Source organism: Melozone crissalis, unplaced genomic scaffold (genome assembly GCF_028551555.1).
Source record: "Melozone crissalis strain CALT ecotype California unplaced genomic scaffold, PUWL_Pcris_2 ptg000016l_1, whole genome shotgun sequence".
NCBI lineage: Eukaryota > Metazoa > Chordata > Aves > Passeriformes > Passerellidae > Melozone > Melozone crissalis.
Window position 1 is genome coordinate 26,672,207 of NW_026535794.1, and position 25,651 is coordinate 26,697,857.

Here is a 25,651-nt window from a genome sequence, read left to right on the forward strand (position 1 = left end):
CAGAGGCAAGCAGCAGGGCGGCTAGGGCAGGCAGCAGGGACAGGGCAGGCAGAGGGACAGGGCAGGCAGAGGGACAGGGCAGGACACACGGCAGGCAGCAGGCACAGGGCAGGCAGAGGGACAGGGCAGGCAGAGGGACAGGGCAGGACACACGGCAGGCAGCAGGGACAGGGCAGGCAGCAGCGCGGGCAGGGTGGGCAGGGCGGGCAGCGCAAGGCAGATCGCGCCGCCCGGGGAGGGCTCTAATTCATCACCCCGTTCAGCGGAGAGGATGGGACGCCGCTAAACTCCCCTTCCTCCCTCCTCCCTTCCCCCCTCGCTTGGCAAGCCCCCCCGTCCTCCCCCCTCCGCTGCTCTTTCTCTTTCCCCAAGCAGTGAGCCTCGGACAGTGCTCGGCTCCAGCGCTTTATTTTAAGATGATCGGCCAAGGTCTTTGCAGATAGATTTTATCTGAAGTTAAATAGCAGGCGCTCGCCGCTCACTCGCCAATAAGTCATTTTTAATAGAGACAAATCGCTCTGGACGCCCCGGAGCGCCGGTGCCGCCGCTCCTGCCCGCGCCCCCCGCCGAAGGCGAGCGGGCAGCCCGGGCAGCTCCCTCCTCCCGTAAGTGTCCTGCTCGGCGGATCCAGAGCGCGGCCGTGTGCGGAGAAGGGGAGGCAAGGGGGGGAGAGCCTGCCAGCCGCCCCGCCGCCCTGACAGTGCCTGCGCTGGATGCACAGCGGCCGCGGGACCCCTCGGCGCGGAGCGCGGCCAGGAGATGCGCAGGGGCGGCGGGCTGCGCCGCGGCACTCGGCCCCTCTAGGCTCGCCCATGGAGCGTCCCGCGGAGCCCCGTCCGCCGTCGGATCCCGCACGCCGTACGTATCCCCAGCGCGGCCCCCCCGCGGCGGCGGGGCTGTCCGCGGGCCGCGGGGGCGGAGAAGGGCTGGGGCCGGGGATGGGGGTGCTCGCCCGTCGGGGCGCCCCGGGGCGCGGTCCCGGCCCGGGGCAGGGCACGGCGCGCCTTTAGGAGCGGCAGAAGGAGGTGGGCGCTTGCAGGGGTAAGCCGATCCTGCTCGGGCGTCCCGAAGGCGAAGCTCTCTGCCTCGGCTTTAAGCGCCCACAAGCATCCTGAGCCACGACCCTAGCGTCCGCTGCCGCCTTCTCCCCGCGCCGCTCCCTAGCTCGCTGCCGGGGCTCCGCAGCCCACGGGCGGGCGGCTGCCGCCCGGTCCCCGCCGGGGCACACAGACCGGCAGGGCTAGCAGTGGCACCCCCGGGCCGTCCCAGCCCACACCACGGGGCTCTCCCGCCCAGGGAAAGGACTGAGCGCCGGGGAGCGCTGCCTGTAGGCGGTCTGCCGCCACCTCGGACCGTGATCACTTTGCTCTGACGATGGATTAACTCGATTTTAATCGTTTTTTGTTTCGCCCACCCCTATTCACACACCCCATCTCCTCCTTCTCTCCCGCCGCCGCCCCCCCCCCCCGCGCCCCCCCTTTCCCTATGCACCTCTGTTCCCCCCTTGTGCTGAGCCTAACCTTGTCTTGTGGTCATGGGATCTATAATTTCGTTTTTGTCTAGGCTGGTGAGAGCTCTGCTTGTTCTGTAAAGTGGATGTCAGGTGGATCTATGTTCTGGAAGGAACAAAGAGGCAGCGAAAGCAGCGCGGGGGAAGTTTGAGCGGCGAGGATGCAGGCTGTGTACTGGTACGCGGTCCTTCTGCTGCAGCCCACTCTCTACCTGGTGAGTGTCCCCGGCCCCTCTCACGGGCCGGGCATGGGGATGCTCGTCGGGGAGGAGGGCGCCAGCCTGGCGGAGAACGAGCAAACTCACGGCAACTACTTGCACGCCTCAGCCAGCCCTGCCCCGTCCTCCCGGGATGGTGCGGGGCGGTGCGGGTCCCGGCCGGGAAATCTCGGCGGGGTGCGAGGACCTGTAACTGCTCCGCGGGGACGGGGTGCTCCGCCGGGCCGGACCAGGCTCGGGGTCTCCTGGGCCGCGTCCCCCGGTGCTGCCTCCCGGACCGGTCCCTGTGTGTCTGCGCGGGCAGCAGAGCACCGCCGCGGGGGCGCCCGGCCAGGCTGTGGGATGGAGGCAACTTCGTGCCCTCCGCTCCCTGCCGAGGGTGGGAGCCCCTCCGGAAGGGAACCCCGCCGTGTGCCACTACGGGCGGTGCGGCACAGGCGGGCGGGCACTCGGCGGCGAGCACAGATAGTATTTTCCGCGAGAAGTGTCATTGACTTTCGTAGCAAATCTCCTTTAAGATTACCGCGGCAACACGAGTAAACACCGGCGTTATCTCCTTTCACACACACACACACTTTATTCCCGCTACGATTGCAAGGAACAAAACCTAGGCAGACTGCCCTTTTGCAGTCCTCTCTCTCTTGTCATGCGTTAAGCAGGCAAACGCTTGGCGGCAGCTCATCCCCGTGGCTACGGGGGAGGGAAAAGACCATTTTCCAGGAGTGTTGCCGAGAGAAGCACACCGGCGCCCGTGCTGGGGGTGGTGACGGCGACAGCCCGGCTCTCGGGCTCTGGCTCTCGGGCTCGGGCTGCGGATCCCGCTTTCGGGCTCCCGCTCCGGCTCCGGCTAGGGCTCCGGCTCTCGGGCTCCAGCTCCGGTTCCCGTTCTCCAGCTCCGGCTCCGGTTCCCGGGCTGCGGGCGCTGTCCGTGCCGCCGCTCCCTGCGCTGTGGCGGCCGCGCCGCCCGGGGGCGCTGCGGGGCAGCGCGCGCGGCCCCGCGCGGGGCAGCCAATGGGGCGCGGGCGGGGTGGGGGGGGGGGGCAGGCGGGGCCGCGCGCGCTCCAACCGCGCCCGCGCAGCGCCCGCGCGCCCGGACCGGCCCGGCCCAATCCAGTCCCAAATCCCGGCCCAAATCCCGGCCCAATCCCGGCCCAAATCCCGGCCTAATCCCGGCCCAATCCAGTCCCAAATCCCGGCCCAATCCCGGCCCAAATCCCGGCCCAATCCCGGCCCATCCCGGCCCGGTCCGGCGCCTCCCGGCCCTTCCCGTGCCCGCCCGACGTGGCTCCCTCATGAGGGGTCCTGCCCTCGGCGGGCGGTGCCACGTCTGGCGCGGGCGTCTCTCCTCCCTGCGAATTTTATAGCTGGGGTGGGGGTGGAAGGGTGGGGGGAAATGGGGAGAAAAGCGCGTGGCAAATAATCCATCAAAAAGCCGGAGCGAGATCGATACGTCGTGTTAAATTTTAAATGTGTTTGCTGGCAGTTAAACTGCTCTCGACTCATTACAACAACAGTGCTGGATTTATTCTAATGCGCTGCAGTCTGAACAACAAGCGCATTAATTCTCCTTTAATTGTAAACTGGGAGCATTTGAAAACCATTCAGTGTGCAAATTATGCTGATTCAATTACCGTTTAGTTACAGACTTCATTACCTGAATACTTTTTTTTTTCCCGAGGACTTGGCATTGCAGAGTGAAGGAGACGATTTTCAAGTTTCCCTCAAAACAATGCCAAATATGACACAGAAAAAAAAATCGGGAATAAAAGGCGAGCTAGGGGGAGGGAATGTGCCCTTCAGCTGGTCTGTGTCTTCTGCCAAAACGCTCGGGGAGGATCCAAAGGATTTCCCTAGCACGATTCTTCTTTCTAACTCGATTCTTCCACGTTTATGCCAATCTCCCCCTATTCTCTGTATTTCAGGAGTGACTCTGAAAGTTTGCATTAGGCCATCACATGGTAACAAACTGTTTGTTAGCACCGAAGCATGAAGTTTTGATTAAAGCTTTAATGCGGCGCCACAAAGCAGCAAGGTGCAGCACTTTGTTGTGCCTATCCATATATGCGCGTCGCTCCGCGTGGACAAAAGCATTTTCAATTAGGAATTAAATTTTCAATGCTCAAACTGTTAGGAAGAGTAAATGAAATGGCAGCACAAACAGCTTTCCTATCGAGTTTGTTAAAAAAAAACCTTTTTGAGAGGGGTTAATAATATAGGTGAGAGGGAAAATAGCCTGTTTCCCCTTCGCCTGAATTAGGTGTTCATGGAGAGTGAACAGCTGCAGTGAGGCTGGGCTGCCTTGAAGTCACTCATTTACAGACACTGTCTGCCTTGTAATTTCTCTTCACTCAGCAAACCGCTGCTCTTTTTCTTTTTCTTTTTTTTAATTATTTTTCCCCCTCCTCTGTTAAACCTCTTTGTAAGAAATCTTAAGGAAAAAAAAAAAAACAATGCTTCAGGTTTTCTTCCCCTTTTAATAGGGCCATATGCTATTCAGCCTTATTGCCTGAAATTTATAGAGATCGTGGCTGATCTGAATGAGTAGGAATTTTGCTGGGGTAGAGATGGTTCACCTTATTATGTTTATTGAAAAGAACACTAGTTGTGCATTGCAAGGTGCATTTTCTTCTTGTTTTGAGCTGTGCAGTTTATTGAAAATATTATATTTGATTTGCAATGGTAGTGCATTTCCTTTGGCCTAAATGTGTGACTTAGTACTTATTTGTCAGAATTAGAAGTTAACCTTTAAAGTCATGCAGTTGTTTTCTTTCTCTACTTTTAGAAAGCTACAGAAAGTATTCAAACACCTACACTAGGTCTCATTTACCACGACACTCCACATCACTGCTGTTCTTTCAAAAGCATCTTAGTCTGATTCTAATGGATGATGTTTCCTTAACTAACAGTGCTGAGCTCAAAATCGTCAGTGAGGAAGAACGTAAAGAATAAAGAAAAAAACCAAAATAACATCTGGAGATTGCAGACTCTCTTAGAATTGAGTTCTGTTTATAAGGACGCTGGGATTTTACACCATTCCTTTAAGGGAAACCTTCTCGTTGTACCTCCTGCCTAGTTGCCTGTGAACTTCCAGTCCGACACCACAGGACAATAAAAGGCCAGCCTGTTTCTTTTCATTTCTTCCTTATATTTTTTCCCCCTGTGTGGAAGCAGCAAGCTGTAGAAGTGGCTACAGACCGCGCGGGCTGTTAGGAAGGACGGCAAGGATCCCGAGTATTATTTCTCAGAGGGACAGGTCAAGCAGGCCCTCGAAGGAGGAGGCAGATCCTGTTCGTGCCGGCAGCTGCGGAGCCGCTCGGTGCGCCGGGGCCCGGCGGGCTGTGCCCGGCAGCTCCCGGCGGCGACGGGCGCTCGCCCCGTCCTGTCCCATCCCGTCCTGTCCCGCCCCGTCCCGTCCCGTCCCGTCCCGTCCCGTCCCGGCGCTCCCGGGCTCTGTGCAGCCCCGGGCGGCGAAGGGCTGGCTCACGGCGGGCTTTCACCCCCGCCACGGTCACAGGCTCGACTCCCGCCCGCCCTGGGGAGACCGTGCCGCACCGCACAAGCACGGAGTACGTACATGCGCCTCTTTTGCCGGGATCACCCCGGCTCATTACTTAGGTGCTCCTACACCGCAGCAGCGGGTATGGAGCTAAAATCAGTCGGAATTTTGCGTGGCATGCTGCTAGGGTAAGGATCCCTCCCCCTCTTCATCCCCCGCCAGGCTTGTCGTCTTCTCCCAGCAAAGCGTTTATTCACCGGTGGCTTTAATTAGGATCCGCACCGGAGCCGGGTAGCTGAGTGCTGAACTCTGTGCAGAACTTGAGCAGCGCCAGAGCAGGAGGAGGGGTGGCTTTGCACCCCGCGGTGAAGGCTGTTCCTCCCGCGGGGGGAGCTTTCCTGCGCGGCGCTTTGCCAGAGGAGCAGAACTGCGGGGCTCACGGGGCACCTTGTTAAACACGGCCATGGCTTTGGCAGAGGGGCTTTCGAAACAGCCTGCTAACCTCCCCCCCGCGCCGGGCTGGGATTTTAGGGTCTGTTTCACACCGTCACTATAGCTTGGAGGCCTTCTGACAGCCGACAGGAGCTTCCCTGCAAGATTGTTGTGAATAACAGGGGTTTGAAATTGTCCTCAGTGATGGCACATTTGGTACAGTATTTGCTGAGGGGGTAAACAGGGGGTTAGCGGCTCCGGAGTTTGTGTACATTTAATTTCGCTGCGTGTCGCACTGTTTGCGGTCATTTCACCCCGGTTAATGAAAGCTGTGGTGAACGTGAGGAAATATCACGTGCCGGCGAAGATAAGTTGGTTTTTTTTCTTCCTTCTTTTTAAAGATTGTTGCTGATTGTGTCCTACTTTGTCACGGAAGAAAAAAAAAGCCCAACAAACAAACCCATACCTCTATAGGCAGAAAACAAAAGAGACAGGAGGCATTGTCCTATCGTAATCACCACCCACAGTATTTTCTCAGAGGCATTTGGTGGTGAATGCGTTCGGGTATTGCTTTTTTCCCCCCAAATAAGCGACTTCTTTCAATTTTCAAATTAACGTCGAAGGCAGGGAGGGCGGGGGAGAGCGCTTGGCGAGCAGGGACAGAAGTGGCTTTTTGTGCGGGGGAGTTTACGTAGCCTTGAGAAGCTCCTGCTCCCTCTTTCTTAACGAGTTTAAGAGATGCTGTAGCGGTGGTGTAAAGGGGAAAAATTACCCTTTCGGAAGGTAAGACAAGGGAATAACAACGGGACCCCGACCTCGTGTAGGTGAAACAAACTTATCTGCGCTCTAGATTTTTTTTTTTCAAGCTGAGGATAGTGTATTCTTTTCCAGGCTTCCCTGCTTCCTAACCACCAGAGACCTGTGCTAGTTTTAGAAGGGGTTTTCCTGCACTGAACTTTCTTTTTCTTGATGCTTAGTACACACTATTTTAATTTAGTATATAGTTGGAGAAGGCAATCTGGAATAGATTTCACCTCCTGGGGAGGTACCTGAATGTAATCCAACATCCCTGCCTGTCTTCGACTAGCCAAATCTTCCAAGTCGGTACGGTGCTTAGAGGTGTCCATTTTAACCTTTTTAATATTTCCCTGCATTTCTAAACCGCCATTTTAATTAACAAAAACCCCATTTCCTAATCGTCTTGGAAAGTGCGGTGAAGCAGGTTAAGAAACCAATTGCTCGGAATAGCCAGCATTTGGAGAAAATGATTGAGTGAGCCATCCTAGCCTCCCTAGGATTGGCTTCTGTTCTCCCGACTGGATTTGGGTGAAGTTTTAATGTGATTTAGCAGATAGTTTAACACCCAGCTCGCTTTTCTTGTAAGTCAGTATTAAACCACCTCCTGGGTGCTTTGTAAATACAGCTTTAGCATTTTTTTCATGCAGCAGATTGACATGTTGACGATTCTGCTTTAAGGAATGTGACAATAAAGTGGAAAACCAAAGGCTGGCAAGCACTTCATCAAGGATAAAAAGGTTCTGCTGTAAGGATGTCACTCAATTTATTGTGAAAGTCGAATGAATTACGTTTAATGAAAGTGCTCCCCAGATGAATATTACCAGCAATTTCCTGAGTTGGCTCTGTCAGATTGATATGAGGAAATGCCAACCCATATCAAAAAAGATCTCCAATCTCAATTACTATGCAAGCTTTCGAAGAGCTCCTTTTTATTGATATGATATATATTGGCGGGTTCTCAATGCTGTGCAAACTGCTCTCTGTTTAACAGGACAGCACACTTCCCAGTTTATTGTTTAACGCTACGTTTTTCTGGCTGTTGTATAAACTTCTGCGAGTGCCCCTTTTCAGAGGGGAAACTGCCTCTCATCCTCTTTCCCTTTCTGTGACCCAGAGAGATCAAAGTTGTGTGGCTGGCAGGCAGCGGGGGCGACGCTTATTGCAGGAAGTTTGTTCAGCCTGGATGGACAAAGCCGAAGGTCAAGACAAACTGCTCGGCTGAGACAATGGCATTGGGTCCCCTAATTTTCAGTGCATTTCTAGGCAACAATCCAGATCACGGTAATATTTGTTGCGACTAGCAATTCCCACCCTTTCTTCCTCATTCCTCTAGGGCTTCTAGGGACAAATTAGGAATTCAGTGAGCCCTCGAAGGGAGAGAAAATCTCTCTTGTCACCTCATCTACATAAGAATTGACTTTTCGAGAGGCTTTTCTGCTCTAGTTTAACTACGGTGACGCCGGTCGTTACTCAAGAGTACAGCTTCTTTTCCCATAATCCGTCTTGCTGGGCTTGATTGTGATTGATTCAGTCAGATTTCTTCTATTGCTTTGCCATACTCTTTCAATTTTTTGTATCAAAGCAGAGAGACGGTATTGAAGGACAATAGGGAGGCTCTCAAAACTCTGCAGTAGGACGGGGACATGGTTACATTCACGTGTGGGGCTGCACTCCTTGCATGAAGCATTAACGAGGAAGCAGAAAGAGCTTGTTTTTAGCACATATCGGGTTAGTCTGGCTTCCTATTTCCCTTTCGTTGCTGGATCCGTGTCTGAAACTTTATTCAGACTATGATTAGTCTACCTGTTATTTATTTATTTATTTATTTTTTTGTTTGTTTATTTTTTAAAAGTATGTTTTCTCCCCCTCTGTCGGAGATGCTGAGTGTTTCGAGCCGCGGACGGCGAGTGCAGGCGCTGCGGGGAGAGCGGGCAGGCTCCGGCAATGGGGCCGAGAGAGGGCTGGCCCTGAGTGTCCCGCTCGGCGCCGGGCCGGGGCTGGCGCTGCCCCCTCGGCCGGGCCGGCAGTGCCGTGCGGCAGCGCCATGGAGAGAGCCCGGGATGGGGCAGCGCCCTGGAGAGAGCCCGGGATGGGGCGGAACCCTGGAGACAGCCCGGGATGGGGCAGCGCTCTGTAGAGAGCCCGGGATGGGGGAGTGCCCTGGAGAGAGCCCGAGATGAGGCGGCGCCCTGGAGAGAGCCCGGGATGGGGCGGAACCCTGGAGACAGCCCGGGATGGGGCAGCGCTCTGTAGAGAGACCGGGATGGGGGAGTGCCCTGGAGAGAGCCCGGGCCGGATCAGCACCGTGGACAGAGCCCCAGCGCGGCAGCACCACGGACAGCGCCCGGCCCGGCCCCCGGCCCGCACCGCCGGCTGCTCTGTCACAGGCGCCCCGTCCCGGGCTACTCAAGGTTTTGGGCTGCTGCTGCTTAGACCTCATTCCCAACACGCTGTGGAGTTGGGGCTTGGCGGTCTGTGCCAGTTTTCCTGAAGGAAGGAGGGGACGGGTAGAAGGTCGATGTATTTGTTTACTGTTGCTGCTGACTGTCTTTCACTCGGTGGTGAAATGGTAGCTTTGTTTTCTGAGGAAAAGCTGGTCAGAAGGACAATACATGAGTATGCGGTGGAGCAGGGGTGGTAGAATGAATCTGGGGATAGGAAAGCTGTTCTGAGATGCTCAGGTTTGTCTCATTGTATTCCAGGACCATGGCATCCTCTCCTTTTGGAGAGAGACCAGAGATTTCCAAAAGCATTGGAGTAAAAAATGAGGTCTGAGACATGGCTGACACTGAGACATGAGAACAGGGAGTTATTAATTAACAATGACTTTTTTAATCCTATGGGTCGGGGCAGGAGTGTCTCTCAGACACAGTTGATGTCATTTTCCGGGGTAGTGGCACTCTGAGGCACCTGTGAGGGGCAGCCAGATCTTGCTCCCTTCAATTGATTGCCTGTGTCCTGGCAGACAGTGCTCAGGGTATCTCCCAGCCCCCCACTTGCTTTCACAAGGAGATAATCACAGGCAACTGCCTCCACCCCTGTAAATCCCACTTACTATCAACAGAGCTATCCTCTAGAGCTCTACTGCCTGAAAAGCACTTGTCAATGAAACAGTGACTTTTGGCAAGGCAGGTGTAAGTGAATGACTGATGAAGAGTCCTTCAATAAAGGAATGTGATGGGAATTGACTGGGCTGAGAGGTAAAATAACCCACAATCTCCACCAGCCTTCCAGACAAAACCATAAGCCATTTATTCCTGATCCATATTCTCCCATGAATACCAGTAGTGATTGTGATGCTTTTGCTGGATGTGAACATTCTCCAGTCCCTTTTGATTACACCATATCCCTGTGCGTGGTGTCTCACAACTGCATTGTCTGCTGCAGAGATACTGCTTTTATCTTCCAAATGCCACCCTCATTAATGTCAATGTCTCACCGTCCAGCCGGTGACAAATGTCTCAGGGACGTTCATCTGCCTTGCACACTGCATCATCTCTCCCGCTGCCTTGTCTTTTCCTCTCCGAGGAGAGATTTAGTAATATTTTCTTCCTTACCCCCTGTATCTGCTCAAAAATGTTTTGTCCACTAGTTGGTCTCTGTCCTGTCCATTCACAAGTTAGTTTGTCCTGTGAGTTATCACCTCTCCTGTTAATCTGTTTGATCACTTTGATGACGGATTGACCTGTGCATGCAAAGATGAACTGCTCTTTTCGGATCTGCAGGCTGTCGAAGGGAGAGAAATTAGGCCTACCAAATGATTATGACATTAGTGCCCTCTTTTCCTCAGATTTCATATTCTAACCCAAACTTGACACAAAAAAAAAAAAAGAACAAAGAGTCTGGTTGTTTCTTTGTCTGGGTAACCTGGTTATTGTGTGCACAAGAGTACTTGTGAATGCTCTTATTTTGCTGGGCTTTTGAAAACTGATAAGTCAAATATATCTATGTTATTTCTTTGCATATTTACTTAAAATTTAGTGATAGCTGTGCAGCAGGTTTGTTTTGGAAGCAGAGCCAAAATAATAGTAGGAAAGAAGCCATCTAATAACCTTGGTTCTTGGAAAGACATGTAATTAAATTATAATAGATACAATATATGTATATATACACACACATATATATATAAAAATTAATTATTAATATTACAATAATATATGAGACATTAGAATTATATATATATATTTAGAAAGAAAAATAGAGAGTCACATCTAATCAGTACAGTATCCTCAGCTGAAAATTAAAAGGTGCTTCTTACCTTCCTGGTTGGAACATGCTTTGAAATAACAGGAGTAGGATCACCAATGATTAGTGACCAGTGTTTTATGACCCTCTTTCCCCTTCCCCTGCCCTATGTCAGCCTTGCATTATATGTGAGTTAACTTTCAGCTGGCACAATATTTCCTGCACTTGTTTTAGAGGTGCATGTGAGCTGCTGGAAAAAAGTAAAAATAGAAAACGAGAAACATTCTGCCCATGTATTGAGAACACTGTGGATAAACAAAGACTCCCCTGCTGCAGATCCTATGCCCTGATCCTGCAGTGTAATACAAGAGAGGATTCCATGTAAATCAATGGTTTGTTTACTTGTGTGAGGAGGACAGATTCTGTTTATATTGAAGATTAAGGAGGCCATTTCTGTTTCTGGGAATTGCTTGTCACTATTCAGATACCACTTCAAATTGAAAGTGTAATTGGCAGCTCTTAAAAGATTTTAGCTAATGGAATTTCTGTTATGAGTAGTTCAGACCACCTGTACATAATATTTATCTGCGCAGTCATTTTTATAAGCTATTCTTGATTGAACTTTAGAAAAATAGTCCTTCTGGTAGGCTGTTTTGTCAAGAAATGTTTTCATAGGCCTTCAGGTACATAAAACTGCTTATATAAAATTAATGGACTGCTTTTTATATTTACATTCTCATGCATAGCATTTGAGGTCTTGCAAAAGAAGAGATAGACTTAAAATAGGAATAATGTTAAAACTGTGTCCTCATGCTTATTGCACTGTCAATAACAGTAATGTAAAGTATTGGTGTGCTTAAAATCTGAATGTTAGTTTGCAATTTGACTCTAATTTAGACTAATTTCTGCTGTCACTTACTGCAACTACTCTGTATTACATAGAGGTTATTCTTAATGTTTATGTGGGGAATGCTTTGCACCTTGAGAAGATTTTGTAAGAAATATTGATAGGTAAAACATAGCAATAATACTGTAGCTCTGTAGAGGACAATTGCTGAGTGAACAGATCTTTAAGGATCAGGAAGATAAGAAAGACTACAGAAATGTGACATAAAAGATGTGCATAATAAATAGTACATGAAAACCTTCACCATTTAAAAAGATGGGCTCCATCCAGCTGCCTTTATCTGCAATGGATATTACTTGACAATGTCCACATTTTATATTCCTGCTTTTCTCTTCTCTCTGCTTTCACAAACCATCACATTTGCTTAGCTGACTTGCTTGTAGCAGGTGGCAGTGTAGTACGTGTTGCAAGCAGAGGGAAGTGCATGGATACCTTCAGTGGAATCATATCTGGGAGTGGTCACTCATTATTATCTGGTCCTTGACAAGACTGTGGTACGTGTGAATCATCATCTATCTCTTTAGCTTCTGTCTGTGCTGACTCAGTGGGACCTCTTGCTGTGTGTCTCCTTCCTCTGTGAGCAGCCCTGCTCTCTGTGCCAGCACAAGTCATTGCTGTAAGGTACCATCCCACAGGATTACAAATGTATTGGAATATAGATTGTTATCTCTTAAATGTGATAATATTTGCTAGCTAGAGCAGACTCTGAGTCTTGGAAAAGTTATTGGATGGATTAGCAGATTGTAATTATATGGTTCAGTCTTCCAGTGTAACACAACTCAAATGAATATGGAAATGTATGACTAAGTACATTAGAGGAGGTGCTGTTGTTGTTCTCCACAATTTTTAGGATATTCTGAAATTGCAGTGTTGTAGCAGACACTTCGGAGTGAAGGCCAATAGCTTGCAACTACTTTTTAGAAGCAAAACACAATCTCAACTGAAGTCAGAACACTTGTCTCATAAGCTTCAGTGCTTTACTGAGCTAGGAGAAAGTGAATGCAGTATGGTTTTTGCATTTCTTTTTTTGGGATATAAAACTTCTTCTATGGAGGAAAAGATAACACATCCATGTCTTCAAAAATATCACAGAGTAGTTTTTTTGCCAAGAATCTGCTGAATTTACCTCTAGACTACTTAGGATCTATTACAATATTTTTCTATTACCAAGTAGCGCACTTGATACTATCCCTTATCTTAAAAACATTGTCTTTATTATTATTATTGGATAATTAATGAGAAAAAAAATTCCTATAATTATGAGATAATAATTATTTTTGGATTAATTTTAATTTTTGAGTCATGATTTATGACTCATTCTGACTACTGCTCCAGCTTTTGAAGAAATAGTCTACAAAAATACATTTATCTATGAAATTAAACTAAAGTTAGGATTTTCAAATAGATAATTAATGTGCCTTTTTTTTTCCTTCCTGTAAATATGTTTTTGAAGCATTCAGACAGCACCCTTACTACTGTCTATAACTACAAAGAGATGCAAATGGTGACATGGCTCAGAAAGCCATGTGTGGCCATTTTGCAGAACTATATTTGAGGTCTAAAGTTGAAGTCTAACTGCACTATCGATGTACATGTTTTGCAGACCACTGCAGATTCTTTTTATTTTTTTTTCTTTCAGAAGAAAAATGTACTGGAACAATGACCATGTAAAGCAAAAAAATGTAGCTTTATTTATTCTTCTGCAAGAAATTTGCATGTTGATTCAGAACTACTCAGCTCAGAAGAACTTCGCCATTGATTTCTTTGGCTGTAAAATGGGGTCTTTAGCTTGATAAATATTTCCATTTTTATAAGATGGCTGGAATATTTCATTCCATTTTAGCTTGATTTTCTTTGTGAGAACTGGCTAGTGATAGTTCACACAGGAAAGAGGTAGTAAACATTTCTGATGACTGTGAAAGAATATGTATGTATGGGTATGTGGCATTCACAGCCTCTGCTCTGAGCAACTTAGTCTTCTGTGAAGTCAGAAAGAGCTGAGCAGGCTCTATACACTTTTATTTCTAGCATTGTTTCTGTCACTGTTTTATTCTTTAGTAAATTTACCCAGAAGAATGTCATCCTTTCTTTGGCCTGCCACGAGACCCTTCCCGTAGATCCCAGTCCTTTTGTTCCCTGGCAGAATGGGTCCATGGCTGCAGTACTCCTTCACCTACAGTAATGACTGCATGGATTGTCCCTAAGCTCTGATATTTTACTTTATCCAAGCAGCAGAGTGTTAGTCATCTACGTCTGGCACAAGAACAAACCTGTGCTGCCAGCTGCTCCAGGTGGATGATTTGCTTTAGCTCAACAGGTGGAGCTGTGACTTCGTTACAGGCTTGATTCAGGCTTGATTCAGGCTAAATTCATCTCCCTGGGCTGGTCCCTGACTCAATTTTGCTCAGGTGTTTTACACTCTCTAAATTTGTATCTACATTTCCATTGCCGATGGAAAGGTTTTGACCTCTTGACCTAAAAAACATTTCAGGTAATGAGAGGCATATATGCTTTTGTATTCATCAAGAACAGTTACTTTGTGGGAAAGTGGTGATTCTAGGGAGATTCTGTGGGAGATTTTTTTTTCACCTCAGCTTTGTGTAATAGCAAAGAAATTAGATGGAGTCTAACATGAGTCTATTTAATTTAGTCCTCTTTGAGCAAGGTCCACCTTGTATGGTTGAATTTTGTGACCCGTTTTTTTGTTAGGTTTTCAAAGACTGTAGAGATGTTTGGAGCAATTCTGTCTTCAGCATGTTTAGATGAAACTAGCTCCAGTGGAGTTATGCTAATAACATTTATAAAACCAGCAAACTCATTGCTCAGACATGCTAAAATTCTCATTTCATAGAATGCTTACAACTCCTATTGGCCCTTTTTGGCCTTGATTTAGCTGGAGCTGATCAATTGGTGATTGGAATGAATGAAGGATCATTCTGTGTTGGGAAAATATATCATTGGACAACAAGGGAATGGCTTGACGTGAGTTGGGATAATAGTGTGATGATCCATCTATAAAGGTTCTTGCTTCTCTAAGGATTTCAATTTTATGTATTCTCATGTTTTTTTATTAATTTTTCAACATACCCCTGTTTAAACATGTTTTCAACATACCCCTTGTTTTTTCTGATGAATGTTTAGAGAAAGGTTGTTTTCCTATGGATTGTGTATCCCTTGGTAAGTCAGTGCTTCAAATATGATACTAGATATTCACTATTCATGTCAGAAGTGTTCCTGATACTGCACTCACAGTGGCAAAGTCAGTTAGGTGAACAAAGACAATACTAACTGAAGATTTCAAGTCACAGCATCTCCAGCAAAGAAATAATCCTTGTGATTAGATGAAGTAAAGAGTTTCCAAACAAATAATTTAGCTTTCCAGACTAAAATATGCTGGAAACATTCACTGAATGCTTATGAATAAAATAGGCAGAAATCAAAATGGGAGAAGCTTTTTAATGAACAGAAGTATAGGGTAAATGAATCAAATAAATTGTTTGCTATTAATAATGTGACCAGCTACAGTTAGATTCCAATAAATATGCCCAGTGGGGATGGAAAAATCTACACAACTGAAATTACATTGATGAATTTATCCTGGTTTCCAATGCCTTCTGAGTACGTATTTAGGAAACAAAAGCTGTCATAAAGATAGCCTGACAGAAAATGGTCTCAACTATTTTTTTTTTAAATTGAGATACTTCTCTTTGACAGTGAAAGTAATTTCAAGTTACTTAAGGATGCTAAATGTATCACTGCTTAGGCAGAGAATTCTTAGCAGAAATATCAGCATAAAAGTGACCTCTACTTTTGCAAGAAGACTCATTGGAAATGGTAGGAAATGCATATTATTACCTCTCCCTGAAGAAACAGGAGGTTAGTCTTAAATGGAATACTGTTGGTTCTAAAATATGAATGAGTCACTGTAGTTGCACAGAAATAGGTACAGTAATCAAAAGGCAATCTTAACACAAATTCCTTCTTAGAAATCAAAATAAAATCTCAAAACCCCCAGAATTTGAATAAAGATTCATCCAGTCGTAATTGCTTAGCTTTGATGTCTGTTTTTACAAGAACCTGTCTCCACCTCTGAGCCTAGACCTCTATTTCATTCTTGACTACTTAAGAATTGTTTACATCTTGCATTGTTGGTGTCTGAGTCAATGTTACCCACAAACCTGAAACTCTGAGTTCAGTCACAGGCTTGGTTCAAGGCTCAAGGTTCAAAAAACTCCAAAACCAAAAAAGGGAATGCTGACCATCAGGAAGCAGTTCTAGTTGGGTGTGTAACACCCTAGACTTACAAAAGATTTGATAGGGTCACAGGACTTTTCCACTCTCATTTTCTCTGTCGCTTGTTCATATTTTTCTCATCAGCCCAGCCACTGAAGCTTCTGTTAGGGATTTAAGAGATTCAGTTTCTTTACTTCTTCAGAAAATGTGCATCCAAACCTTACAAATAGAGATAATTGCTTTAACCACTGCCTGGTGGAATAGTCTTAGTGGAATTTTCTTGATTTCCTTGTTCATTTTATTCTGCTTGGTTTAATACAGTCAGGGACTGCTTTAATCTGAAACAGGATCTCATTGTAGGTAGATTCTGAGACATTTGTGTAATTAAGTCTCTGTCTCTTGCTCTTTGGCCTTATGTATTTGAGTTCACCCATAATGGAAGCACTTGAGATTTTGAGAGCCCTATATCAGAAAAAAAGCTTTATTATCATGTGTAAGGAATTCTTGAACCAGAAAGCTGAAGATATGCTGCCTTGCCAATTCTATTCATTGGGCATGCTAGCAACAGCAAAATAAGGTACCTAATTCTAGGAGCATTTGTGCTTCAGAAATGTCAGAAAGTGTTTAAGTTAATTCCTTTTTGTCTCTGGTTGTTTAGTTTGGACAGTTTAGTAGCTTTTACGAATGCTGCTTTCAGGAAACATTTCCCAACAGAAATATGTGGGCAGCTAATTCCAGGTTATGAAATTTAACAAGTCCCTTGGACAAAGAGAGTAAGGCTTTCACTGTAGTGATTACAGGCACCTTCTGGATGAAGCCTGAAGGGTCTTCCAAGTTTGCTAATAGTAAGCATAGGCAGTTCTGAACTTCATCTGCTTGCTGGATCTCCATTATCTTCACAGCTACATACAAGTCCCGTTCTCATCTTACATTTTAAGAAACCCTGTCAGTCTGTCATAGCACAGTAACTAATTAGTAACTAATTGCTTCTAGAAAGCTTTTTATGTGCCCAAGATCCTGAAAACATTATTTTTTTCCCTGAAGAGCAATACCCATGGTTAGCTATGGATGCATATGTTAGCTTGCAACAAGTTACCAATTTGCACACCACTACCCTCACTCCCCATCCATGATTTTTAAGCTTATAATTTCCTTTGTTTGATGATTTGTATCTATCATCCATGCATAAAAACCTGTACTGAATTACTGGATTGCAAGTTATCTTCATGTCTATCTGCTTTTTCATTCTCAGTGCACCTGCAGGAACTGTCAGGAAAGAATAGGAGAACTTGGCTCCTGCATCTTATTTTGTTGGTCTAGAATATATAAAGCAAGGATTGAAGGGATGTTCTTGCTTGGTGCAACCAATTCTCTGGCTGAAGAAAGAAAACTCTGTTTTCCAGAGCTGAAACATGTATAGGTCATTTTGAGTGTTAAAACATATAAAGAATACTAATGATTTTTAGCTGTAGGAACTGAGCTGATTTTGGGAAGTAGTTAAGGCTTGATGTTGAAAACACCCAGCAAACTACCCTGTCTTTGAATGGGCATTCTAGGAATCATAAAAATTATATGCCTGAAACATTTGAAAGGTTTTTCCTTCTCCAGAAATGCAGCATTAGGACTTCTCAAAGAAAAACTGGTTTTGGTTTATTTTCAAAGCCAGGGATATTTTCCTGTAGTCTTGTTCTATAAGATTTTGTGTTAATCTTTCCACAAAGACTGTATAATTAGTCAGGTAGATACCTTGCAGGGAAAAATTTTGCTCCAAGTAGCAAGGAGTTCAACAAACTTACAAGCAACTGAAAAAAAGTGTCTGATTCCATGAAGTTTCAGGCAGCCTTAATCACAGCCCTTGCTACCAGAACCATCTATAGTTTATAAACATATGTATCCTCCTAGGTGCTCTGTGTGACAGTACTTTGCAATATGGTGCTATTGTGTGAATAACTGTTGCCCTTTTTCAAATATTGTACTTTGGAGTAGCTCCATGGTTAAACAGAATGGTTAGAAAAATGCAGTTGTTGTTGATATTTATAATTTCTTTATAACACTACCACTCTGTGATGCTTACAAACAAGAATTTTAGTAGTAACTTTTTCATCATGCGGTTCTTAAAAAATGCACAGGGAATACAGTGGTGTAATGGATAGATTTTAAAATATACATTTAAAAAAATTGAAAGTGACAGGCACATTTGGTATACATACAAAAATTATGCTGTTCTATAAGTGTTTTAACACGCAGATTGTATCCAATTATACACAGCTTTAATTATTTCCTAAAGACTCTGTTCTAGAAGTATAGACATTATAGTGCTGTTGGCCCCAGAGGATGTGATATATTTCATTTTGAATAAGGCTTTTTCAAGCTGCCATCTCTTTATGGGTAGATCTTTTTATCTGTACAGATGAAACTAGCTTGTTATAGTAGCTCAAACATAATTAATGGTCTGTTTGTGCAGAACAGTTAAGGGACAAAGAAACAGTCTCTCATTATTTCATATTTCTCCATCTTAAAATTAGGAGATTTTTTAACTGGCAAAGAAAAATAGATCACCAGTACTACAAGGTGTGGGTGAAACATACTGGTAGCAGGATTAAGAAAGTCTTGCTTCATTTCAGACTATATGTGCCCTTGGGGGATCTCAGTTATGCCTTGTGACAAAAAATTTAATGTTTCATTTTGTAGTGGTACATCTTTCACCTTTATGTGGATTTAAAAATGTAAATAAAATTGCTTTCTGTCAATGGGCTATGCGAAGGTTGCAGTCATATTCACCACAAGAATTCAAAGTGCCATTTGACCCATCATTGGTTCAGTAGATAACAGTGCATTCCATTCCCTTCCAGTGATCTAATTTGTAAGCACTTTGTAGCCCAACATTTTATGCCTAGCTGCTAAAAAGTAAGAAATAAACCCTTAAGGACTTCATTGCAAATTTATTTACAGAATGTCTGTGTATCAAATGAGAAGATTTTAGAGTGCTAGGACATCTTGTATTGCAGTCTTGTAACAAGACTGAATATTATAAAAGATAGTAGGACTGACTAGCAAAGGAGTTCAAGGGCTCTTTGATATATTTACTTTAAACTTTTATGTGCGTATCTCACACAATTCTCTTAGATCATCTTTGCGGCAGGCTTGGCATAAACTGCATTCTTCTGGAATTGAAAACAAGTAAAAGCTACTGTGCATGCTGTTTAGAGGTGGGGATGGATAAAACCACAGTTTTAATTAAATAGATTTTTTCTAATTTTGACAATGCAAGGTCTAGGATAATTGTGAAGTTTGTTTGCCACAGTGCAGACTGCCCAAGTGCCCACAGACTTCTCTCTGGATATCTGGAACATTTCTTGGCCAGAGCTTCAGCTGGTATTAAGTCCGGATGGTTCCCCTGATCTGGCCATATGTGACTGTGCACACCTTCTGTTGTTGCTTCCTCTCTTGGCTAGTTGTACTGAAACTGTGTAAACTGTTAAGCTTTGAAACAGGAACAAACCCTTAAATGCTTAATGCTGCCATAAGAGACTTTCCTACAGGGAGCTTATTCTGCATTTGCTCAGGAGAAACAGTAGATTTTTTCCCCAGAATGTGAACAATATATTTTTCTTAAATATTTATGTGCTGCATTATTTAGAGCTTCATTAGAAATACCTGATATCGGCCATAGGTAGGATCAGGACACTAGATTAAATGAACTGATTTGGCCATAATTTCGTTTCTGTATCCTGTGGAACACACTGAATACACTACCATGAGATTATCTCAACTGATTTGAAAGGAACCAGTAAAAACTAACCACTATTAGACTCTACAAACACTTTACAGCAACAGAATTTGATGGAACACACTTCCCAGACTTCCCCTAGATATCCATGGATCTCTAAAAAGATATGACTTGCAGTATTAAGCGAAGATACTGTGGATTAAATTTTCACAAATATATTCTTAGTTTTCTGTAGCGGGATTTCACATAGATTATTTTGTTAGAAACAGAAGGAGTTGTCCCAGTGGCTGGTACTGGGGAACTAAGTACCTTTCATGAAGTAGATGTCTGTAAAAAGTTATTTTGGAGAACATACTTGGGACTCTTATAACTGCATAGCCAGATGCAGACAGCTTAGGTGCTTGGCTAGGCTGTCTTTGAGCTACAGGAACAGGAACTATCCCTAGTCCTGAACATATGCAGCTCAGTTAGGAAATCAGTGTTTGAGCAAAGAAAGAGCACTCTCCTCTTAGGTGAACTGTTAGCATGGGGAGGGTAGCTGTGTACAAGTGTAATTGTCTTCATCTTGGAAATTACTCACATGCTGGCAAAGAAAATCTCTGTATTTGACCAAACAGATGCATTGTTGAATTCTATTATGAGCCTCAGCATAAATGAACAAGATGAATATTATGACCGAGGCACAGGAGTAAAGATTTATCCTCCAGAAATTGCCTTGTTCTTCCTCCTGTTGCCTACTTTACTTAACCTTTGCTTACAAAGGTATTTCTAGGCTAAATTTCCAGGCTAAAGCGATATGAGGTCAGTGTGTGTTTGTAACATTCACAGCAAAACTCAGCTTGAAGTAAAAGCAAGCCTGGGAGTCTAAAGGAAATGGTTCTTTAGTTTATTAACCAAGAGGGAGTATTTTTCAGAATGGATGTGTTTAAAAGAAGTCTCCTGTTAAACTCAATGAGATCTAAGAATATGTGCTGACTATAACCAAGATTACTGCATGTTTTGGAGAAGTAAAGCTTGAGGGTTTTATGTTGATTTATTTTTCCTTTTACCTTTTTATGCCATCTTTTTTGAGGAAAAGTACTAGCAGGAGAGAGCCCTAGGGGTTATAAAATGTACTCTCAATATATTATAAAAAGCAGCAAATGTGTGAAGAAAAATATAATATTTGCCTATAGTATTTGCTGTGTGTAGTCTGATCTAAAGCCCACCAGTGAAATAACTGGACATTTTTCTGCACTACCTCTGGACAGGTTTAACAAAGTTTTCCACAAAAAAGATTTCAGAGCTTTTTAAAATGTCCAAACCACCTAGAAAGAAAGACTTCAACTCCTCCCACCCCCCACCCCCAAAAAAACAAAAAGCAGACCAAGGAACCTCCCAACAAAGCTGAATTGGTGCAGAGGAGTGGAAGGTGCTCCCTATCTCAGGCTAGTTTTAGATGCTCATCTCCAAACAGTTCCATCACTTGTCTGACTAACCACGAGGTCACTGGTGGGGAAGTTGGAGGTGCAGAGCAGTTCCCTGCAAGTCACACTAAGCACACACACTCCTGGCAGCAGTAATGCTGGATGCTCAGTGGGACATCACACTACAGCTACAGCGCCTCTGCGGGAGGCGATCGTCCTGTTTGTCATAAACAAGGACACTCATATAGAACCAGGAACAATTCACCAGTTCAGAACAATTAATGGTATGATAACTCAACACATTTAATCCTTAATTGAAGTTGCAGACCTTATGAAATAATAAAACTGGGAGGCAGAAATAGCATAAAATGTATTGATTTGTCAGCAATTGATTAAAAAAAAATAAAAAAAACACCCCATGAATCCTGCTCTCATTATGCCATTTCAGATTGATGTTTTGGGATATTATGTGCTTTTGCAACTAACTCATCTGTAATAAAAGGATGTGAGGAGAGAAATATGATTCAGAAAAGGATTTAAAAGCACCAAACAAATCCAATACCTCAGAAATCTATTCATAGCTCATTGTCAATGAGAGAGGCCTTGCAGAAGAATGGTAAACAATCTCTTTTCTTGGTATTAGCAGAGCTGTGCAACAATCTTTAGAAGCCAAAATGTTTTGCTGTGTTTGACATAAGGTGAATAGCTGGACTGAGCTCCTTGCAAGTTTTTACACATTACTTATGTACTTTCTATATTATTTTGAAGATAATAGCAGATAAGCCAAAGGATATTTGCACTTGTCCATTGTGTTGTTGCAAATCAATCCAGACAGTGTTTTAGTGTTAGTAAATTTTTCACTACTGAAAAGGGAAATGAAAGGTGAATTACTTGATGTCACTTTTTTTCTGATATGGAAACTCTGTTAGTGCCGGTCAAGCGAAAGAACAAAACATATTCTAAACTATGAATATGTAACACGGGTTGCGGTGAGACTCTTCACATATATAAATATTTGCTTCCATCCCCTGCTGAATAGAGGCATATCACAGAATCACAGAATATGCTGATTTGGAAGGGATCCACAAGGATCATTGAGTCCAGCTCCCGCCCTGCACAGGACCATTCCCAGGAGTCGCACCACGTGCCCAAGAGCATGGTCTGGATGCTTCTTGAACTCTGTCAGGCTTCATGCTGTGACCACTTCCTTGGGGATTCCAGTGCCCAACCATCCTCTGGGTGAAAACCCCTTTTGTGATATCCAACCTAAACCTCTCCTGGCACAACTTCAGGCCATTCCCTCACTGGTCATGTTGCTGGTTGTCACAGAGAATTCAGTGCCTGCCCCTCTTCTTCCCCTCACAGGAAGTTGTAACTGCAATGAGGTCTCCCCTCAGTCTCTTCTTCTCCAGGCTGAACAGACCATATGGCCAAAGCCACTCCTCAAGGAGTGGTTTTTCCTCAAGGCCTTTTACCATTCTTGTCTTGCTCTTTTGGACGCTGTCCAACAGTTTAATCTCTTTTTTTATATTGTGGTGCCCAAAACTGCCTCGAGCATTCAAGGTGAGTCCGCCCCAGTGCACAGCAGGGTGGGACAATCCCTCCCTTGCCTGGCTGGTGATCCTATGCCTGATGCACAGCATCAGGGGTAGGGGTTGAATACATTCCATGTGTGCATATTTGTACAAAGTCCCATGTTATTCTGTTTGCTTTAGCATTAATACTCATGCAGAAGACAAAATGAGAGTGACATCTGGAAAAATACATGGCATAATTGGTCCAGCAGTTAAGTTTTCCTGTGTTGTTAAGAAAGTTAATTGTGATGATGGCTGCTACATCTCAGATTTTGTGATTATCCCAGTCTCAGTTACTGCTTCACATTCTTTGAATCAGTATCCTGGGTTATGGCCATTCTTCTGCCATCTGAAGGGATTAAAAAATCGAGATCATGATCTGTGAAAGATTATTGCACATATTTGGTTTGGCCTTGCTTCTGTCTTGTTTGAGGTTCTGCTCTCTCACCCTTTCTCCTGCTTGCTGTTCCTGGAGAACCATCTGTTACTATTCTATGCAGCCATATGTAGGTGCTTTGTGACACCTTACATTTGTCTTCTCTTTCACTGATGTATGAGGGAGGAGAGACCCTGTCCACAACTTAAGACATTCCAAGAGAATCCTACCAAATCAGGTGGTTGCTCTCCTTGGCACAGGCATTTGAGAAAAGGATTGTCTTTTAAGGTGTCTCAAGCACAGGGTGAGTCTCAGGTGTTGAGTGTTGGAAGAACGTGGTGGGTGAGTGCAAAGGCTGGCAAGGAAGGCTGTATATCTTAAAGAATATGTTTTCATGTGCTGTTTTTTATCAAGGATTTTCTTCTTAGAAAGTGTACTGCCTTGTATTTTTTTAGTCCAGGTTACTATGCAGGATTGCTTGGACAGGTGGTAACAAGTTTTTGGTTCAGAGATCTGCTAGGGAGGAGAGAGCATAGGCTCCTGTGAGTAAAGATCAATATTTCTTTGGATCAAAGTTAAGTATAAAGAGGACATACGTGAACACATATTGATAGATATAAATATATGTATGTGTGTGTGACTATTAACTTGTCCTGCTTGTGTGGAAGTCCATACTAGCACAGGATTCTTAGCATTGCTTTGATGGAGCTTTCAGTTTAGAGCTTTGACAGCTGAGGTGTTGTTCCTCACCCAACTCAAATGTTTCAAAGCATTACAGGGTGTGCTAAAGACAGGGTCTGTTGTGAAAAGGGATGTACTTGCCTTCCAGATGAACCAAGAACACAGAAAAGCACTCAGGATGCTGTTCCTTGAAGCAGGGCTGTCAGAATTAATTCTTTGTGAAGTGAGTAAAGTGTGGAGTGAGGTGAATGAAAATCTTTTGTCTTGAACAGCAACAAAGATTTTGGGAGGATTAAAAATGGTGTGACTTGTTGACATGTAACTAATCTGCTCTCTGTATGACTTGGGATGAGAACCTTGGCCTTGGTTCTGTTCTCCCACTACCTCCCTACCTCCTCACATGAACCCAAGAATATTGCATCCAGTGTTGTGTGTTCTGTCCTGTGTGCTGCATCTCTAAATCTTGGTGGCCTCTGAGGACTTGGAATCTTCTCAGTGGGAGAAGAATTCTCCAGTACATCGCAGCATGAGTTATATCCAGAAAAATGATGTAAGCAGGACATAACACCTCTGGAATGCCCTGGCTTGGCTCCTTGACAAAACAGGTACTTGTTTGATGCATGGCCCTTTTGGGCTGCCAGGTACTATGTGCACATATAGCCAGTGAAGGGCTGATAGACAAGTCCAGTCTTTGGTGTCCTTTTCCTTTGGCTAGTAAATAATCAAAGACTGAGACTCCGGCAGGGCCAGTTAAGTTGTGGTTGCTCTCAGGATGCAATTGTCCAAGATTTGGAGAATCCTGGAGGCACAGCTGAAGGCCTGAGGGCATGTCAGGATGTGGAGTTTGAGCTCGTACAGTGTGGTCAGGAATGTGGATAGTTGCCACAGGGCAATTATCCATACTAACTATAGTATGGGTATCCCTTGGGGGGAGAAAGCTAAGTGAGTGATGAAAATAGCATTGTGGTGTTCTGAGGCTTAATTGTTGTACAGTCAGGGTGTCACTACAGAGCATGAAAGTAATTACATAAAAATAATGCATTTTCATGCGGTCCCATTGACTGGAGAAGTTTAACAAGCATTGAAAAGTGCATCTTATAATAATTCTTTTGACAAAACTCACACAAATACACTAACCCTTATCTATGAGATATTTCCATGGATTTTGCCCAGGATTTGACCCTTGGCTCATGGAAGTCCAATTAATTAGGTAGGGATCTTTTGGTTGTTGTTATTTACTGTTTTTCAATAATCATGATTTCTCAATGCCATCACTAAGCAGAACTTTTATTTTACTTTTCTACATTTTGTAATGTTGAAAGAGCCCCATCTCACTCTTTTGAAAATCAGAGGGAGATTGCCACTAGGCAGTAAGCATGATAGATGCATAATTTGCAGTTACATCCATTTTCTATCTGATCCACTATTCTGTCTGCTATTTAAAAAGTAAATGAACAGGGAGATCAGAACTCTGAAGGAGTTAACACACCAGTCTCGGGTAAAGCTTTATCTGCCTACCAAGCTGCCATGGCTCACAATAAAGTGAATCTTCTCCTTCTATGCAAACAATTTTAAAAATTTGAAAGCCTTTGTAGGCCGAGCATTACAGGAATGCAGGTACTGCCAGGCAGAAATCTTAATTTCAATCGTATGCAAGACCTATATTGTTAACACTCATAAGGAGTTTATGAATAGGAATCCAGAGGAAATTACCTACCTCTTATCAATAGTCACTATTTCCTCTGTCTGTACAGAGGCTTGGAGGGGAATAGTTGGGTATCTTTATTATTAAAATGTCAAGTTATTTCTTTTGTAGATTTCTAGAGTACATATGTTGTGTTACAGCACAAAGAGTGCACGTTCTCTGTGCACAGGGAACACAGTGTCTATTATAGTTTTTAATACTACCATTATGTGGAGTGAGGAACAAAAATAACTGGCATTCTTGGTTTTCTTCACATAGAGGGATTGCTCAGCTGTCCCTGGTCCTGTGAAGGAGAATCAGAGATTGGAGTACAAGGTTTGCAAAGGAGAGATTTGTAGGAACGCTCTGCGATTTGTAGGAACCCTCTGCTTACCTGGCCATAAACTCTGGCAATTCTATA

The 25,651-nt window shown here is 44.6% G+C and overlaps 1 protein-coding gene across 3 annotated transcripts in view; it reads left to right on the plus strand.

Annotated features, from left to right (window-relative positions):
- Positions 1 to 350: 350 nt before the first annotated feature.
- NXPH1 (neurexophilin 1) overlaps positions 351 to 25,651 on the plus strand; it is a 136,666-nt gene continuing 111,365 nt past the window's right edge. The window contains exons 1-2 of one of the 3 annotated variants that reach the window (XM_054274138.1): positions 351 to 858; positions 1,564 to 1,725. In XM_054274138.1, coding sequence (XP_054130113.1) covers positions 1,672 to 1,725 — 54 coding nt within the window. In that variant the 5' untranslated portion in view covers positions 351 to 858; positions 1,564 to 1,671. Of the gene's footprint in view, positions 859 to 1,023; positions 1,042 to 1,563; positions 1,726 to 25,651 lie in introns of those variants that run through there. The other 2 variants (XM_054274139.1, XM_054274140.1) reach the window with 2 other exon arrangements.